At 39.2% G+C, this 20,759-nt stretch overlaps 1 protein-coding gene across 1 annotated transcript in view; it reads left to right on the top strand.

Moving 5' to 3' along the window:
* Positions 1 to 20,759, top strand: part of CNTLN (centlein) — a 617,317-nt gene that overhangs the window by 549,928 nt on the left and 46,630 nt on the right. The window contains exon 20 of the mRNA XM_032801780.2: positions 20,094 to 20,285. Within this exon, the coding sequence (XP_032657671.1) occupies positions 20,094 to 20,285 (192 nt within the window). The remainder of the gene's footprint in view (positions 1 to 20,093; positions 20,286 to 20,759) is intronic.

Below are 20,759 nucleotides of genomic sequence, written 5' to 3'. Positions count from 1 at the left end.
TAGGGTGTCTTACAATAAGGACAATGATGGGGGGTCTTATGAACAGTGTAGGGTCTCTAACAGTGGGGTTGTTACAGTAAGATGGGCGTCGCCCACTGCGATACATGTACGCAGTTCATAAGCCTTCACTTTTCTAGAAACTCTATAGCTACAGCATGTGGATGCAAACTACCAAAAGAATCATTTTAATAATTGCTGCTTCTTCATATAAATGTGTATAACATTTATGTGAATGATTAAGTGGGATTCGTGGGCCTTAATATTACATGTACACCAATTGGTATTATTATGTGGGAAATACACGTATTTCAGAAGTGGAGGCAACCCAATGCTGGGTGTTATAATTTCAAGTAATGTGAACCAAGGCCTATACGCATATGGGTGTAGTGAATGTTATTGCATGTAGAAAATACTGACTTATTTTGTGGGCTGTGATAGAGGGGTGTACCTAATGGTCTGCAATGGGTCAAGGAACCGGAGGGAGGGGGTGAATGATGAGTAGCAACTGATGAGAGGAGTGTGGCTGCAAGTGCGGAGAGACTCTGGGAGCCTGCGGGGTAAGGACAATGGGCTAGAGAGAGGGTTTTAAGCAACAAGCAGACACCGTAAAAAAGGAAACCAGCGGGCAAAAGGGTTTTGGGAGTTTCACCGGGAGGAAGCAGCACGGGGTATTGGGAAGTTCGGAGGGTGATGCAGGACGCAGGGAGGGGAGCAACAGCGTTGGGAAGTTAGGAGGGTGATGCGATGCAGCGGGGACCAGGAGTTTGTTAACAGGCGAGACATGGAGGGAAGCACACGGGGGGGGTTGGGCCGGGGAAAAAACCAGCTAAAGTTATACAGGAGGAGAAGCCAACAAAACCTTATCTATTCTTAACCAAAACTAGGCAAACACACAATATACATTCTAAGCAAACTATAACAAGAACTACGGAAAGCAACAAAACCAGCAAACTATAACAGGCCAGGTGACACTTACAGCTCTTTCAATCTTAAAAACTATAACTTCGTAAACTAAAAACACTCCTATGGTGCACCTTATGACTATGGCGGAATTACGAGGGCAGATGTATGTGCCGGATCCAGCTCCAAGGAGCCAGTGATGGTGGCTGCAGCACGTGTAGTTACAGCTGGAAGCAGCGAGCCCGAGGCAGCCACCGGAGCAGAGCTTTAGCTTAGTGGCACAAACTTTGTTAGCGGCAGTCTGTGGAGTTTAGAGGGTTTAAGCAGGCAGACAAGGTTTAGCTTGGCGTCTGGTGTTGCTGGGGAGCGAGCCAGAGCTAAATATTAAAATAAGGTTCGAAGTTTCACAAGAGGCGATTCTTACCGCCCCCAGATAGCAGCGAAGGCAAAGCGCAAGAACTCCGAAGGCTAGGTACGGCTCGATCTCGGGGATCTCTCGGCGCCTTCTTTCTTCGTGGGGGGGCGTTTAAAACGAGGGTCGCTCAAAACCGACGAGCTTGGAGAGAGGGGCTCCCCAGCCCTGCTGATGCAGGTGCGAAAGCAAGGACGGTTGTGTTGGTTAAGGCAACTATGGCCATCCCTTTGAGAAGGGCAATGGCTCTTGGTAAACAACTTAAGGGGCCCTCCCTTTGAGAAGGGCAGTGGCCCTGGTAAACAACTTAACAGCCAGGGAGGGGAGGCCAAAGGAGAACAAAAACAAAATGGAGTATGGGGACAGCTGTAAGAAGCAAAATGGAATAGGGGGATAGCTGTAACAGACACTTTCCAGGTGAAAGAGACAGTAAACCTTAGCTATCTGTTTATGACAGATGTTTCATGTTAACTTGAGGAAATATCGTTCTTTAACTTCCTTGTGTTTTGGACATTGGAGTAGAAAGTGCCTGTTTCACACCCTTCCTTGACCCAGTCCAGCTCTTCCTTCCTCTACAGCACCTCTCTTCCCCCGTCCTTATCCACTGAGTAACCCCTTCCTCTTGAAGATACTTCTTCCCTTCACAATTTCTCCCTGTGTACCCAGAAGGACAAGACATTGTGGGGTAGTGCAAAGGATTCTGGGATATGGGGCAAGGTTCAGTTATTTGTAGGGTGACCAGATGTCCTGATTTTATAGGGACAGTCCCGATATTTGGGGCTTTTTCTTATATAGAGGCCTATTCCCCCAACCCCCTGTCCCAATTTTTTCACACTTGCTATCTGGTCACCCTGCTTGTTTGGGAGAAGAGTGAGACATCTGTTCTAAATTTATCTTGGATAATATTGGTTATATTTTACTTCAGAGTTGTTTTTAGAGTATAGTAGTTATGGGACTAGAACAAAGTGCTGTGATTCTTGTTTGTACCTTTTTAAGAAAGATTGATTATAAAATACCATAAATGTGATATTTGTCAATAATAATTCAAAACAGGTTTAATACTCCATAGTAATTACTATATCCAGGTATAAGAAAAGTTATGTTCAAAAAGTGATCTTCACAAAGCCTGTTTCTATATAGTATAAAAAATGTAATTAACTGCTAATATATTGCACAGACTGTAGACTGAAAGTGTCCATTCGTGTCTTAAGTTTTCAGTGCCGTAATATACATAGCATTGAACAAATTCCAGCTGGCTCAGAATCTCATCTACCATTAAATAAATTTCTTAGTTTATCCTTTATATGAGTGAGAATGTAAAAAAAGTGGATTGTTTTGGAAGACAACAGCATACATAATACAAATCTATTGCATTTGAAAGTATTATGAGATTATATATGACATAGTCCCTTTGCCTGATGCTTATTTTAGTTTTAAAATCTTTCATGCATTTTAAAATTAGCAACAATGGAAAAAACAAAGAAAAAACAAACCACTACAGAAGAACGTTAATTACTGAAAATTGTTATAAACTTTCAATCATCCAGTCGAGATTGATTAAATAATATACACCTTGCAACCTTTAATAGGGTAATCATTACAACATGCCAGTTATATTGGAAATTAGTATCTTGTCCAAGTTCTTGTTTCATACAATAACAGGATGACGGACTATCTCTGAAAAGCAGTGACTCTGAAGAAGATTTGGGAGTCATGGTGGATAATCTATTGAACATGAGCTCCCAGTGAGATGCTGTGGACAAAAAGGCTAATGCCATCCTTAGACTTATACATGGGAATATCTAGTAGGAGTACAGAGGTTATATTATCTCTGTACATGGCACTGGTATGACCATTAATAGAATATTATGTCCAGCTCCAGTGTCCACAATTCAAGAAGGATATTGGAGAGGATTCAGAGAAGAGCCAGAAGAATGACTAAAGGGTTAGAAAGCATGCCATGAAAGAGTCAGGAGCACAATCTATTTAGCTTATCAAAGAGAAGTTAATGATTGGCTTGATAAAAGTCTCTAAGTTCATACATAGGGAACCGAAATTTGATAATGAGGGCTCTTGAGTCTAGTGGACGGAGATAAAACAACATCCCATGTCTGGAAGCTGAAGCTAGACAAATTTAGATTAAAAATAAGGCATAAATTTTTAATAGGGTAATTAGTCATTAGAACAATTTACCAAGGGTGTGGTGGAACAGAGGTGGGCAAACTACGGCTTGCGGGCCACATCTGGCCCATGGGACTGTCCTGCCTGGCCCTTGAGCTCCCAACCAGGGAGGCTAGCCCCCGGCCCCGCCCCTGCTGTCTTCCCTCCCCTACAGCCTCAGCTTGCCATGCCGCTAGCGCTCTGGGCGGCGGGCCTGCAAGCTCCTGCCGGGCAGCGCGGCTGCAAGAGCCGCCGGCCTGTCCCGGTGCTCTAGACTGCAAGGGGGTATGGCTGGCTCCGGCTAGGCAATGCGGCTGTCAGTCCTGGTAATCTGAGCATCATGGTAAGGGGGCAGGGAGTGAGGGGTTGGATAAGGGCAGAGGACCACAGGGGGCAGTCAGGGGACAGGGAGCAGGGGGCGGTTGGATAGACGTGGGAGTTCTGGCGGGGATTTTGGGGCAGCGGTGTGGATAGGGGTCAGGGCAGTCAGGGAACAGGGAGAAGAGGGGTGTTAAGGGGGTGGTTGGGGCAGGGGGTCCTGGGAGAGGGCAGTCAGGGGACAAGGAGCAGGGGAGGTTTGATGGGTCGGGAATTCTGAGGACCTCTCAGCAGGAAATGGAAAGGATGCAAAAGAATTCCTTTTCAGAAGAACTTGGTTATTCGAGGAAGGTCCAGGGAAAGAGTTAAAAAGAGGAAGGAGAAAACAGGAGTGAGGAGTTCAAAGTGAAATAACATATTTTTAAATAAAAATAGGAAAAGGAATTCCATGCATGTGACCTATTAAAGGCTGGGAACACAGGGGGAGCTAGATGATAAAAATAACTAAGGATATGGAAGAAGTAGCGAGGTTTAACAGGACCTTTGGAAACGAGGAGTAGAGATTAGATTCTGTAACCCAGAAGGCATTAGCACAACTGTTGAGATTTCGGAATAGTTGCAGAGAGGTGAGATACACTCTTAGTTTTTCAATGTACTGAGTGGTGCATTTGAGAGTCTTCAGCTCCGCTGTATACTTGAGATGCAGGAAACAGTATGGGGCAAATTAGTTAAAGGAGAATAAGTGTTACAAGGTGTTGAAAGGGCAGGGGTGGTAGGCCAGCAGAAAAATGACCAAGAGCTCAAATTATTTTTTTTTTCGTTTGTGAGTTGATGGATAGATTGTTAAAATGTAAGCAGGAACTGGTTAGTATTGGTGAGGTTATAAGTGGAATAGAAAAGGGGAAAGGGATATTACTGCTGATTAGATTGAGGAAATAAATATAGGTATGATGGGAGAGATGGTAGAGGAATCAAGGATGATAGATTAGGATAGAGTCAAGGGAATCAGTATTTGCACTGAAGTTACCAAAGAAGTTTAAGTCAGAGAAGGCAAAATCAGTCAGGGAGAGGAAATCAGAGCTGGGAGAGAAATGTGGAGTAATTAACCACAGAACATTTGTGATTGGGGGGAGATTGATATTCAGAGGTGAGGTGAACTCAACTTTGAATTTAGTCTTGGCTATTGGTGTTACTACTTCAAGCAAGAGAGATCCTGGATGGAGTTACTTCCAGAAATTGAAAATAGTCTAATGTGAGGTGCTAGGTCTTTTATTTCACTGGGCCCCTTGTTCAACTTTTCAGTGCAATTAATTTATAACAAATTTTAATAGCTATTTTTGGTCTTTCACATTTTTCTTGTTGCCCAAATTAATTTGTGAGAGAAACTTCCAAGCTGAATAGGAATTAAAGCTTTCTTTATCAATCAGATAACAGTGAAATATTTATTCTGAAGAGAAAACTGTTTTCAGTTGAAATACAGGCATAGAGAGAGACTCAACCTTGTTACACTGACAGCTTGACAATGGTCCCAATTTTAAATACCTTGGCTTCCTGCAATTATTTTTAAAAGCATTCCTTGCCAACAGTGAAAAAAAAATACATGAAACTTTTGGTGTGCCACAATAAACAAATGAGGGGAAAGGGATTATGACAGAGACAGTGAGAAAAATAATAATTTCACTTGTGCCAGAGTAGCTTCACTGAGTTCAAGGGTTCAGTGATACAAAATCTGTGGCTAAGAAATAAAATTCAGAAAACAGAGAAAAACTAGAAACATTCTACCTACATTAAGAAAGAAATATAGCTCAGCTCACTGTTCTTAAAATCACATTCTGAATGAAGGTCTGAGCCTGCAGGAAATATTGGATGCAATTGGGTCCCAACGCCACTTTCTTTGTAGAGTTTCTCCTAAGAAGAGAAAACTGTTCTGCTGAATTTATAAAATATGAAGGTGATTTTGCAAACAGTATTAAATATAGTTTATTCTCATTATAGAAGTATTGTAATATGTATACACATTTGTATACAATTTAAATGTATTTGCATTTTATAGTAAATTCTTCAAAAGGATGTACGTGTTGAATTGTCCTGATTCCATTTTTTCTGTCAAGGGCTGTAGAATTTTAAATAGCCTCATTTCCATTATTCAGCAGCTAGTTTTTGTGATCTCTGTTCACGGCTGTAGTACTAACAGAGTTAAAAATTCCTCTTTTTATTATTCTTCATTGTGTATCTCCAGAGTTGTCTTTACTATACCCTGGCAGCTTGTGTAGTAGACATCCCGTGTAGGGTATTCAGTTTATATATGTCAGATCCTCAAGGGCCATGGCTTTTGCCAGATGAAGCACTTTTGATTTTGAGGCTGATGAAACACAGTGCTATTATTGATCTGTGCATGACACAGGCAGTCTCTCTGCTGGCAGAGTGTAGCAACATTTATCCAGGAATTTGTGAAATGTCACTTGGATCATGTTCGTAAGGTAAACTGTGTAAAAACCAGGATCTGAACTGATACCATGTGGAATTGGACGTGACTGTCTTATTCCTATGTTCTATCTTCTAGCTCAGCCAAGTGATATTTGTTAACACAATGTCTGTGTTTTATATTAGACATTGCAGGAAAATATAATTATCACTTAGTACACCCTGTACAATAAAGTCATCCTCTTTTTATTCTCTGTTTACAGAGTCACTTGAGACCAGAATATTTTAAGTCAGTAAATGTGATCTGAACAACATCAGTCAATAATTTCTGTTTTGTTTGTAACAAATTGATGGTTTTTGTACATCACAGACTAAAAGAATCTGCTTATATTCCCAATAGGACTTTCTTCCTTACTTTAGTTCACTCACCAAGGGATGTGTGTGTTTTAAAATCTCGTCATTCACCATGGTCACAAAACCTTATAACTTTGATCTCCTGATAGTACAGCCCAAAAATACCAATAGTGTACATGTGTTCAAAATGTTTATTACCTCTATTTCAATATAAACTAAATTATTTAGTATTTTTTACCTAAGCTGACATTTTTCTAACAAAAATGGTAAATCAAATGTCAGGTAAACAATTTTATCAGTAAAACTTTTTTTAAAAAAACCATGAGTAGGTTTATGTAATATGGGATTTATTGATCTGTAAAGCTTTTCAAAGTAAATCTATTCAAAAAATGTTTAAGATAGAATGATCCTGAAAAAGAACTAGGACTGTTATGTGAGAAGTATATACAATGGCTTCTGTTACTAAACTAGTGAAATTGTTAACAAAGGCACAATAAACAGCAGCAGACAAATCATTTTCACTTGTAGCTGTATTTTAGCATTTCAACAAGTTTGGTCATCAAGAAAAATCTGCCTTTGCTAGGTTTGCCTGTACTTTCTTTTTAAAAGATTAAATTTATAGAGCTTATTTCTAAATGTCTGGTAAGCTGAAAGCCAGCTAATACAAAGAAAAATAGATACAAAATTCCCTAATAGAATTATCAAATGCATTTTTCAGGTGTATCGATAGATTGTATTTTAGTTCACTAAGATTATATCATTAGACTTTCAGTTCCACATTCACAAATTTTAAAAATATACTTACATTAAATATTATTATTTCTGAGATACCCCAGAAAATTTGCATGCTGATTTTGCAGTGTGTTCATTTCCATCTCTTGTCATTTTTAAAAAATTTCGCTTTAATGTTACTTAAAAAGATGGTGCAAAATAGAAACAAACAAATATGCACACTAGGGAAACATGGTCTAGATTAAATTACTTTAAAGTGGATGCATCACTGGTTCTATATCTGTATTCAAAGAGCAGTTATCAATAGTTTGCTGTAAAAATCGGAGCAAGTCTCTCCTGTGTCCCGCAGAGGTCTGTCCTTATTCTAGTACTAGTTAACATTTTCATTATTGACTTGGATGATGGAGTCAAGAGTGTGCTTATAAAATTTACAGATGATACCAAACTGGATGGGGTTGCAAGCACTTTGGAAGACAGGATTAGAATTCAAAATTACCTTGACAACTCAAATTGATCTGAAATCTACAATATGAACTTCAATAAATACAAGTGCCACACGTAGTAAGGAAAAATCAAATCTGTGACTATAAAATGGGGAACAACTGGCTAGGCAATAGTACTACAGAAAAAGATCTGGGGGGTATAAAGGATCACAAACTGCATATGAGCCAATAATGTGACGCAGTTGCAAAAAAGACTAATACCATGCTGGGATGTATTATTAGGAATGTCTTCTGGGAAGAAATTGTCCTGCTTTACTCAGCACTGGTGAGGTCTCAGCAGGAGTGTTGGGTCCAGTTCTGGGTGTTACATTTAAGAAAGATATGGATAAATTTGAGAGAGTCCAGAGGAGAGCAGCAAAAATGATAAAAGTTTTAGAAAACGTGACCTATAAGGTAGATGAAAAAAATAGTCCATGTTTAGTCCTGAAGAGTGAGGGGGGACCTGTTAAGTCTTCAAATATGGTAAGGGCTGTTTTAAAAAGGATACTGATAGTTTGTTCTGAAGATAGGATAGAAGTAGTGATCTTACTCTGCAGCAAGGGAGATTTAGGTTAGCTGGCATAAGCTTCCAAGGAAAGGGGTATCCAATATTTTAATAATGTTTAAGTGACAAAAAGATAATCGAGGGTGCACAGTCAAGCACTTATAAATGAGAAAATACCGGAGTGAAGGTTGCTTGTGCAACCTTAATTCAGCACCCTTGTGCATATGCATTATGATGCAATCTTTAATTGCATGATCACATACTATTTCTTCCACAGGACCCCTGTTTATCCAGTGCATAGGATGTGTGGTGCTTACTGAATGGGTAGCTATTCAGTATTTCTTTTTATACTCATCATTCAATGTGGAGCCTTGTGACATATCTTACTGCACACCATCCAAACCCTAAACTGAATACAGAATTATTTCTAGGGTGCACTCACTCACCCAGGTATCTTCATAAATATTAACAAAATTATCTTCATAATATCTGTAAGAACAGGTGATATTATTTGCATTTTACAGAAGGGGAACTGAGACACTGAGAAATTAAGGCCAAAATTGTCAAATTAATCTACTGATGTTGGAAGCCAAATTTCAGACACTTATGCCTTGATTTTCTAGAATACATAGCATTTTTATAAAGCATTTTATGTTCAAATTGCAGCTCCAATTGACTTCTGTTGCAGTTGTGAGCATTCAGCACTTCTGCATATCTGGCCTAGGTGTATCACCCTGAAAATGAGGCAGACACAATTTAGTGGCCAGCTGTCAACATTTTAATGTACTGAATATACTCGTTCATAAGCCAAATTTTTTTAGTAAAAAAGGGAGGCACCAGAGAAGGGGGTCGGCTTATGAATGGGTATGGAGAGAGAGAGGTGGGACACAGCCTCTCTCCCTGACAGAGGGAGCAAGGAGAGGCAGCACAGCCAGCAGAGCCAGAAGGGAAGAGGCGGGGTCAGAGTCTCTCCACTTCTGGCCATGCTGCTTTCCCCCCTCCAGCCTCCAAAGTAGCTGCAGCTCTGGGGCTGGCAGGCTGCAGCTATGCCACTTGGCCCCAGCCCCCAGAGCAGGCTGTGGCCGCGCCACTCAGCCCGCTGGAGCACGATGCAGCCATGCTGCCAGACCCAGCCCGCTGGAACATGCTGCAGCCATGCTGCCTGGTCTGGCTCGCCGGAGCAGGCTGTGACCACGCTGCCCAGCCTGCTAGAGCAGCTCCAGCCAGGCCAGAGACATCCTGCCCTGCCTCTCCCCAGATAAGGTGGGAAGGGATGGGATGGAGAGAGTGGGGAGGTCTGAGGCTAGGGGTGGCGTCATGTGGGGGATGGTGACAGGGGTTACTCCTCTGACACCCAGCTTCTCCCCTCCCAAAACATTTCCCCACCAGTTGCTGTCCTGGCCCGTCAGGGTAAGCAGCTGGCATGTCGGGACACTTGGTTTACTTAGGTTTACCTCCATGCCTGCAGATACTCTAGGTAAACAAACCATCTTGGCCCGCCAGCAGCTTATCCTGTATCATAACATATATGTACAAAGGAGTCACATTAAGGTTGCACGGGCAACTGTAAGTCTGGCATTTTTTAACTTTTGAGCACTTGAGTTTGCAAACTGAATGTTCTTTTGACTTTTCTGGATGTATTATTTTTCTTTTTGAGGGCGTGGGGAGAAAACAGAAATTCCGTCACATGAAACTTTATTGTTCTTCAGCTTGAGTCACCAGTAGGATCTGAACTTTTAGATACCTAACACAGATGTCTACTGCTTGAGCTAATGGAGTAACTGGTGACAGTAGTACCATTGGTTAAACTATCTGTTTTTGAATATAAATATTTAGTTTTAGAAATATTTGCTGAATTTTTATATACAGAGAAAACTTGCACTTAAATATTAAATTGTACTATTAACATCTGTGTTGCTTTTCTATATATACAGAAAGTTGGTGACTATTATAACTATTTGAGGAAGAAGGGGATATTGGTTAAATTATTATATATTCTGGAGAGGAGCATGTAGCGTATGTGCTCCAGTGCAGGGGAGTAAGTGGGGAGGTGGTGCAGAAAAGTACTGCCACTACAGGGGTGAAGGCAGACTGCCACCTCTTGCAACCAACCAGGGGAGAAAAACTGAAGATTCTGCCTGTCTGTCTGTCTACTTACAAGGGGAAGTTTTGGAAATTCTAGCATCAACTGCCCTCCTGCAGTTGTGTGTAAACATACTTCTGTCTTCTACCCATACCACCCAGCTGCTAAGCTCTATCTACCTGTCTGTCTGTCTGCCTGCCAAAGTCAAGAAAAGGCTACTTGCTAATGATGAATGGGAAGTTTTCTGTGTCAACTTTGTCTCCTGAAACATCAATTTTTTTCAGAATTTACATTTTAATTAAAAAAATATGTTTCTAGCCATGAAGATTGCAAAGATGACTATGGAATGTGAATCAAAATGTCAAATATGCTATCTCCCTGAGTCTACAGATAGCTCTGGTGCCTCATATCTTTTCCAATTGATATGAAGTTAACAAGACAGTCATTTACACTGTTCAAAAAACCCCATGGCCAATTGAAAAATGTATTAAAAATCTTTTTTTTTTTTTTTATTGTTGCTGCTGCTTGGAAAAGGTCATAGTACTAGCAGTGGCTTGCACTAAAGGTATTCATATGGGAGAAGGTCCAAAAAAGAGAGGTGGGGTGTGGGAGAGCAGTTGAGACTTTTCTCTTCACAGCAGACAAGAAATTGTTAAGCAGGAAGTAGAGACACAAAGCATCTTCTCTCTTCCAGTTATTAGACTGAGGAGGAACTTCAGTTTCAGATATCTACAAACATTTAAGATGGAGCCCCAAAACAGGGTTCAGGGACAGTACTCTGAACTGCACTCTTTTCCAACAGTTACATGTTGGCTCAAGGGACTGGACATTACACGGGACTTCACTAGCAGAGCCCCTACTCTCATTCATTTCTTTCAAATCTACCGTTGGCCATTGGGTTTCATTCTCTAGGTAGCAGGTGTCTGATACATTTTCAAAGTGTTCTACCTACACTGCTCTACTATTGCTAGACAATTTATGACTGCCTGTATATTTATATGCTCAGAATAACATGTGCTGATGTAGTACATCCCTCCTCCCCTGAGTTGACTTTCATAGATTGGTAGTGATGGAGCCAGCTGAACTGGCGCCATAGGACAATGTGTATTATGGAAAGCAAAGAGAACTGAGAGGCCACTATTGGGATCCACTGCCTTATATAGCACATCCTTAATTAAATCTTTACTCTTGGATCTGGGGCTGGCAACAGCAATGGCCAGCATGACCAAGTACCTGAAACAACATGCGCCATTCATGAACCTAGTGAAGTTTGTGTGCAGATGAGGACCGAAGAGTTATGGTACATAGTTGGTATATGAGAAGAGAGGCCATGTGGGATATGAACCAAGAAGGAATTGAGGTATTGAGTGTAGAGACATTGCAAGGCAGGGGGAGAAGGGAACAAGTCAAGGTGAACAGAAGAAAAAAGCAAAGGTGTGGTTAGAGTGAAGGAGATATAGTAGCATTTAAAAGCAGAACCCACTCAGGTTGAGTTTGGAGGACATTCTAGCAAAAATGGTTCACTCTCCTTGAACTAGATAGAGTATGAGTTACTTGTAAGACTGAATTTTTAGTATATCCATCTACTTTGGTTCCTCCTTGTTGGTATATCCGTTAAAAATATCCACACTTCCATTCAGGAAGATACAACACTCTATGCTTTGGAAATAAAAATACATGGGATTATTTTAGTGAAATCAACGAAAATTAATAAAAACCCTTTTTTTAAATAATCTTTTCGTTTTAGTTTCTATGTATTTTATGTGAGCTATACTGAAAACAGATGGAAGCATTAGTAATTTTTGCCCCCCTGTGAGTTTTAGTGCAGCAAATTTGTATGTGTTATCTGAAACACATGAATACTTAGTATTGCTGCTGTTAAATTTGTAATGAGTTGTAGGGATTGAGAAATTCCCCGACTGGCTCTCATGCAAGTAGTTCATTTGCAGTGCTTAGATGTGGTAAGATTAAGTCGGAGGATATGGCAAACATTATCACTGACCCAAACTGAAACATTCTAATTTCCAACTTTTCAAGCTTGCCCGTCTCTGCAGCATTTGGTGTAAATAAGAGAAATAATGCCTAATTCCACTTTTTTCCATATAGCAAACATCATGTACTTGAATTCTGGTTCCAACTTACGAGAAAGCACATGCATTCAATACCTTACATACTCTGCATGTTAGTGTATACAGATGTGTGGATATTTAGGGCCAGATTTTCAATGTTAAGTGTGAAATGTAGTTTCTGTGCACAAATACCCAACATGCATGTAAATATCAGGTATTTGCATGCATGTCTACACTTAGGCATGTAACTGGCCATCTACAAACATCTGATTTGTGTTCAGTTCATGTTCTCAGATGTAAGCCTGCAATAGCATGCACCTAATGTTTGAAAATGTGCCTTTTAGAATCATTAAGCGTATATGGATGCATTGTTGATTTGGATTATACTGTGTCTGTGGATATAAGTAATTCAAATTGCTTAAAATTCTTCTGAATATATAAAAGATTCTAAAATTTAATTCAGAAATGTTTTTTATTTCTTTTTAAAATTTTAACAGTTTTTACTGGTCATGTATTTGGAGAAGTTTAATAGTTCTAGGCAAAACCTTATACAACGCTGTTTGCCTGCAGTTATCACTGTATAGTATCTGAGGCCCAAATCCTACAAACACTTAAGTATGTGTATATATATAACTTTATTCATGCAGTAGTCCTATTGATCGCAGTAGTACTAATTATGTAATTTAAGTTATATATCTGGCTAATGCCCTGATCTTGCATTGGAATCCACATGGATGGACTGCTGCACATGCATGAATCCCAGTACAAGATGGTGGCCTTAAGTGATTAGGACAGTTCTGGAACCTAATATACAGTATTTTCTTATGGTCAGAACTCAGAGTGAAAGTTTGGTGGTTTGGGGACACAAGATAAATTATAAGAAAAGGTTTGTATGAATCTCTGCAAGCTAAAACCACCAAATTTGGCACAGTTCTTGTCTGTAGAGGATAATTATGATTATAAAACTAATTGTATCTTTCCAATCATATTTGTGTGTTGACATAGCACTTTACAAAGAGTAAAATGAAGTGAATTCAAAAACTGTACAGCCCTTTCCAATTCAGTAAAGAACTATTCATATGGGAGAAGGTCCAAAAAAGTCAAATATCAGAGGTTTTTATATTGTGTAGTGTTCCAAGTGTTTGCCTTTCTGTTGAAATATTTTCATGCAATACCAAATCTATATAGCAACAAAATTGCAGGTAAAACCCATTCATTTTCAAAGTAGGCAGAACAAAAATCTGTTTATATTCAGCTCATTATTTAAGGCATTATCAAACATGCAAAGATTTTGATAACAATGCTGATTCTTCATCACTGCAGCATTATTTGCCAACTCTCATTGAAGTTGTATTTTTATATAGATAAAAGATGATCTCTAATCACCAATATGTAAACTGGATGTATAAGATATTTGAACTGAAACAATACTACTGCCCAACTATCAGTAGGACAAATATGTTTTCATTAATAAAATACATTGAGAAAGAGACATATCTGTTATCCATAAGCTGATATCTATATTTCTCTACTGGGATCTAATTTAAGCTCTTCATGAAAGATTGGCATTTTCAGTGCCTCAGACATCCTTAGAAGCTGCTTTGTTAATTGCAAACCATATTTAATATGACCTCATAATAATGTAGCACACCTCAAGTGTCATGCCTGTCTTTACTATGCACATTGGAGCTGTGTTCATCTATACCAGACAACTGCACTTCAAGGAAAGATTTTTTTCTTGATAGACAATTAGCAGTAATTAGGAAGATTCACCTCAATAAGATGTCAACATCAGATAGTTTAAAAAAGTTGAATGTCAGTGGCTTAAAAAGAGGTTTTTTCTGACACATGGGTATGGCATATGAAACATGAAATGTTAATTTAACTTTTCTGCTTATTATTCATGCACAATATTATTTTGTCATTCAGATACTACACTGACAGAGTGCAAGGGGTGTTAAAATAGTGCTGCTAGAATAAAAAGAGGATTAATCTACCATTGGCCAATTAGCCAAAGAGTACTTAATGGTCTCTAAAGGCTACTGAAGTCTAACAACTTGCTAAAGCACTGGTAAAAAGTCCTCTATATTACCTTCATTTACTTGACATTTTGTGAAACATAGTGTAGGCTGCTGATAACTGAAAGTAGTTTATAAATGAGTGATCTGGTAGTTCTTACTAAAAATTCAAAAAAGTCTATATTAAATGAATGACTAATAAGGTCTACATTTTAGAACTTTTTACCTTTTTACAGTTTTTGGTCCAGCTTAGAGATGGGACATCAAGTTATCAAAGACTTTATTTCTAATTTCCTGTCTGTGTTGATGGAGTAAAAATACCAGTTTGTTGAGAGCAAACAGTAGTTCTGCAAGGAAAACTTCCTCAGGGCCTTAAAAGTTTAAGCGATTGTATTTTTCTTGTTTCTAAAAAATTATATGTGATCAGATGCCATGAATGGAACATGATTACTTTTCCAGTTAGATATTTTTATATATTATTTTAATATTTATAGGTGTCTGCATGTCAGCAGTCTTCATTTTACCTTTATTTTTTATTCCCCAACAATAAAAAGATAGAGTCTATTCATGAGAGGAAAAAATAGGTTTACAATTAGAGAGACTTACTCTAAAAACCTTGCCTGAAAAGTTAAATAGAAACTATTAGATTTTTGTAAATGGGAATATCACTGAAGTACTATAAAGTACTATCAAGATATTCACTACAGTATTAAAGTCAGACTTTTTTTTTATTCTTTATCAGCAGTTGTTATTTGAAACTTTGTATTCACAAGAACTGTATGTGACCAAAGTACTGTTGTTCTTAAAAGTTTCCTCTACAATAGAGTTAAAATTTTAGGATAATAACAGCATGCTTTAAAAAATACAGGAAAAACAAAACAATGTTGTATTTTAAAAGGTAACTGGATGTGGGAGCTATGCGGTATTAAAAAATATACTGCAATATAAATCTACAAATCAATTCCCATCTCCTCTCACCCTCAGTATAAGATTTTTCAGAAAACCAGAAGTCAGTTTGCCCCTAGTCTCTGAAAAAGTCATCCCTCTGCCCTTACTGAATTTTTTTTGGCTGCCAAGATTAGAGGGTTTTATAATAGCAAGAAATGCTACTTAAATCTAACACCATTTGCTCTTTATAAAATGTCTAAGCACCGTTATTTATATATATATATATACTGATTTATTTACTGTTGAATCATCCTAACAAAACAGGTAATAACATCGGGTGAAAACTTTTGTAAAATAATTTGATACTGCAGTGTGGCAAATTGCCGGTATTGTTCTCTGGGTCTCGCGCTTTCTCTTCTCTGGGGTAGTTTCAGGGCGATATTGCTTGCCTCTGAACCAGTTCTTAATCACTCCCCTAGTGTCCTTGGAGGAGGGGAGTGGAGAGGGAGGGACCTGGGCCCGCCCTCTACTCCAGGTCCCAACCCAGGGGCCCTGGGGTTGTGGTGAACCACTTGACTAGCGGTTTCTTCCCCTGGGTTACTTCCCTCTCATACCCGTCAGCTTGTGAAGGGCTTCTCGCCTCTCTTCTATACAAGCCTGGTGCCCCTTACCTAGGGTTTCTGTTGGGCTTCCCAATCCACCGCAGCACTCCTCCAAACCTTCTATTTCTCTCTGGACAAACTCTTCTCTTCTGCAATCTGTACTCTGCTCCAATCCAATCTTTCTCCTTCAACTACCACACCCTGTCTGACTGAAGCAGGGGTTTATATCCCATGACTGGAGTCAGGTGCTCTAAGTGGAGTCAGGTGCTCTAATTGGCCACAGCTGTTGTAGTTAATCTAAAGCAAACCTTCCTCCCTTGGCAGGGAAAAAGGTCCCCTGCTAACACTCTTATGCTGTCCTCTGGCCATGCTGTATCACATGCAGATATAAATTCTACACAATACTGTATATATTGTAAATATAAAATGGAGAGACCGTGTACATCACAGTATTAAGAGGACAACAACAAACACTAAATAGTTACCTACAGCAAAGGCCTATTGTTACAGTTCATATTGATATTAAACCAGCTCAGTTAGGCTCTGTTCTACTGGGTCAGAGTCCCCAGCATGGTGCCCGTGGGCGCCATGGTGCCCGCTGGGGCGTCTAAGTGTATCTGTGTACTGGCTGGCAGACAAGCATCCGCTGAAATGCCACCGCCAAGCTGTGTCATCCAGAGGTGTCGCCACCGAAATGCCGCCAATTTTCGGCAGTATTTTGGTGGCGATGCCTCTGGATGATGGTGCATTTCGGCGGCAACGCCTATTGACGTTACCGCTTATCAGCGGAATTTCTGCAGATGTTCGTCCGCTGCCACGGTCCTTCGTGGCTTGTCGCCAGATGAAAAAGGTTGGGGATCACTGTATTAGGTGCTGTACAGTCATAGAGGTTCCTTCTCCCAAAGAATTTACGATGTGCCACGTGCAGAGTAATAATGGTGTAATCGTGCAGTTCTCCGTGTAGTGGCCAAACATTGCCGAATTTCCAAGAAGGGGGCCAAGTAATGGAGATCTTGCACAGAGAGACATCTTCGGTAAAATCCTGGCCCCATTAAAATCAACTGGGAATTTTGCCATTGATTTCAATAAAGCCAGGATTGCACCACTTACTTTTCTGTGCCCTGTGGACAGAGCTCTGTGTATATACCAGAAGCAGGGGGGTTAGGATAAGTGTATGCACAGTGAATCTGTAAACATCTTTTAGGGGCTGCAGCAGAGTGTGGTCACTACGAACAGGCGTAGCACCTGCAGCCTGAATTTAAAAACACCTGTTCTAGTTGGGATTGAAAAGTTCACTGCTCAGCCCCATGACTTGTTCCCATGCAACAAATCTTCTTAGAGTCTGTCACTCAGGATTTGGCTGCATGTTAGGAAGGCCAAAAAGGAAGCCTTTAAAAAAACAGCAGCTCAACAACCTGAAACATATTGCTGCGGGGTGGGGGTGGGGGGGAATCAAAGTGATAAATTTAAGGTAAATAACAAAGAGCTGTTCTTCAGGTCTGTGTGGCTTGAAGTTGGTCCAATAAAAGATATTATCTCACCCACCATGTCTCTTTAATTTCGTGGAACCAACATGGCTACAACTGCACTACATTTGCCTGAATGTTGATCCGGGATGCAGTGCAGACATACCTCTCAGCAGTCACTGATTGCAAGGGACATCCATGTCTGTCCGCAATGGGAAATGTAGGTTTTCTCCTTGTCTGCTCCCTCGACACACCCCTCCCCCTCTTCCCCTCCGCACATACCTGTTTTCTCTCTTACATTTAATGTTTGTACATGTATGTGTTTTAAAGACAGAAAAGTATCTATTTCCTAGTTTAAGTAAATTCCAAAAGCTAGGGCTTAAGAATTCCAAAGTTGTTGCCTTGCAGCTAGTCTTGGGACGATCCATCCCACATTACACCTTTAATCTATTTGATACCACATTCATGACGGTGACTACTGTGACCATGACGCTTTGGCTTTGATGGTTTTGCTTACACTATCAATCCTGGGGATGAGGAATCTCATTGAGTCCCAGGCTAAAACCCCATGATGTTAGACAGCACAAACATAGAACTATTTGTTCTTCACAAACTTCGTCATTTTCCACTTTTGTCTTTATGAGTAATTTACAATAGAAAAATCAAATCATGAAAATCTGGGTGCAGAAGCATTGCATATGTTGGATAAATTAACATATGTAGCTTCCTGAAGTGCTACTGTTTTTGTTGTTAGGGTTGGGGTTTTTTTGTTTTTGTTTAAGTATCCTTCACTTTGAATCCTCTACCCACATGATGTTCTCATTTAAAATCCTGTGGGTTTTGAGAGGTGGGAATAACATAACAGATTAAAGAGTTCCAATCAAAAGTTACCTTAGTACTGTTGGTCTGTGGTTAAGTAATGAAATTACAGCAAACTCATAAGGAATTGGAAAGATTAAGCCTTTTACCAGCAGTGGTCCTGATCTCAGATATATATCACTTTAATAAGTGTATGTGAGTGCAGAAATGGTATCAGTATTTGGGTTCAAAAATTAGACTGTATTCTGTTGTATCTATAAATATTTTTTAATCTCATTGAATATGTGCAAACTTCCCCATGCTGTCTGTAATGAACATAAATATGTTCATGAAAGTGTGGTGGTTTTTTCCTTTTTTTCCTGGATATATTTTTCATCACAGATCTTCAGGTGACTTAAATATGTGTATGTACATATAGTGTTTATATTTTAAGGCGCGTTTATTTTGCACATAACTTTGAACAGTGTAGAATTCTGCTTTTAATGTCAATACTAGCATCCTTTGAAATATGAACAATATCTTGTACCTATGTTTACCAATTATTTTACATACCAACATGTAATCAGCTACACATTTGCCATTTAAAAGCTGTAGTATCTTTTCCAATTTCAAATTGGGATTCTTCACACAAGATTTTTTCCCCCCCTCTGAGAGATTTCAATATCATTTTGTCTAATTGTTCCTTATGTTAAACTACCATATTATAAGCTTCTTTGGAATAATAAAATAGTACTGTAGTTATCCTCTTAAGGAGCAGAGAGTTGTTATGCCATTAAAGGTTGGTGGCTTTCTGCTGACTGCAGACTGGTGAAAGATAAGCACTGGCATAAAGATTATTCCAGGTATCATGTTCACAGAATAACATTAATTGTATATTCTTTAGTATAGGTGAATTTAAAGAAAATATTTTTTATTTCTAAAATTACATATTTAATTAGTACTGTGATATTATACTTCACTGATTAAATAGGCCTTGTCAGTTGTCAATCAAGTGCTGTAAGACTCAAATAGTTTGCATGCTATTTATTTGAACTAAATCCCTAACAAGCCCTGTCTGCTAATTGGACTTAACATTTATGTTGCTAAATGAGAAGCATTTTGGCTGCAGTATAGGGTGGTAAGACCTACCCAGTGGAATAAACAACTAACATCTGTTATGCTGTCCTGCTCCAGCTTGGCTTTTACCAGTTAAGTACATCAGCCCTAAAGTCAAGGTTATGGAATACGTGGCTCTCTGGCTATGGTGCATATATGTGAAAAGGAAGGAATAACACAACGTGAGTAAAGACCAGCCAACCAGAAGATATTTAGTGCAGCTGGTCCATTTTGCTTTAACCTCTACAAGCCCTACAAATATCAAAACGAAAGCCAAGAAAAGGATGTATGTTTTACAGCAGTTGTCAACAGAACATTCAAGTAAGCTTACAATAGTCACCATTAAAACAAAATTGACATTTAGCCATCCTTACCACAGAGTGATATCTGAGATAGCTTGATATTTCCTGATACTTAGTACAGGAAATAATTGTAGAATCAGACAGCCCTGTGTCAGCAGTAACCGCTGTTACTATACAGCTTCCTATAACTTTTGTTTCCTGTCATGAGACAAATATCAATATATGCAATCAAACTGTAAGGTTTCACACATGACTTTCTGTATTAGGTTACTTCTCTTTACTGCCAGATTTGATTTTTCTACTGTCTGGACCAGTGAATTCAGCCAACTAATATGTAATGTAGAGTAAAGATAATGTATGAATCTGTTGTTTATTTTTCTAATGTACGTCCTGTTGTGATCAAGCAGAAACAAATATTTTTTGAATGTAACTGTGACTAGTTATTACTTTTATTTGGAAAACAGACATTGACCTCCGATCTGGCTGAGTTGCAACGAGAGAGAGAAGATTTACAAGGAAAATTAGAGCATCTGGCCCAAGCTACCAGGTTGAAAGAGGGTCTGTCTCCTGTGACTTCTAACCAAATTGAAGTCCCACCACCTACTTCTTCAAAGAACACAGATTTGGAGATGAAGCAGCTGTATTGCAAACTGAAGGTGAGAGAACAGATTAGTCAGCTAACAGGGTAACTTTTACCGTAGGATTATTTCATTTGCTCGGTCTCAAAAATGTAAAAAGGTACAATTTGCCATAGGCTAGCCCATAACTAGGAATTTAAGTGTCAGATAATCTTTGTTATTAAATGGTAGACATATAGTCATAACCAAATGAATGAATCTTGAAGTGAACGGATCTTTTACAGACAAAGCAGGCCAAGATAAAAGCTTGTTGGAAGTGCAGTGGAACTATGTGATTAGAGGGGAATTGTAATTTCAGGCTTTGTGTGAGAAAGAGCTGAGCATTAGTGACTAGGGTAAGATTGAAGTGTGCTGGTTGTGTAACTCATGTAACACCTTCTGTCTTCTTATCTAGAAATCACTATTACTGTTATCTTCAAAGGGAACTAGTCCTTTATTTTTTTGCATTTCTGGTATCAGTTAACAACAATAATGCTAATGACTAAATAACCC

This window comes from Chelonoidis abingdonii, chromosome 6 (assembly GCF_003597395.2).
Source record: "Chelonoidis abingdonii isolate Lonesome George chromosome 6, CheloAbing_2.0, whole genome shotgun sequence".
Taxonomy (NCBI): Eukaryota; Metazoa; Chordata; order Testudines; family Testudinidae; genus Chelonoidis; species Chelonoidis abingdonii.
This window is presented reverse-complemented; position numbering and strand designations above follow the sequence as displayed.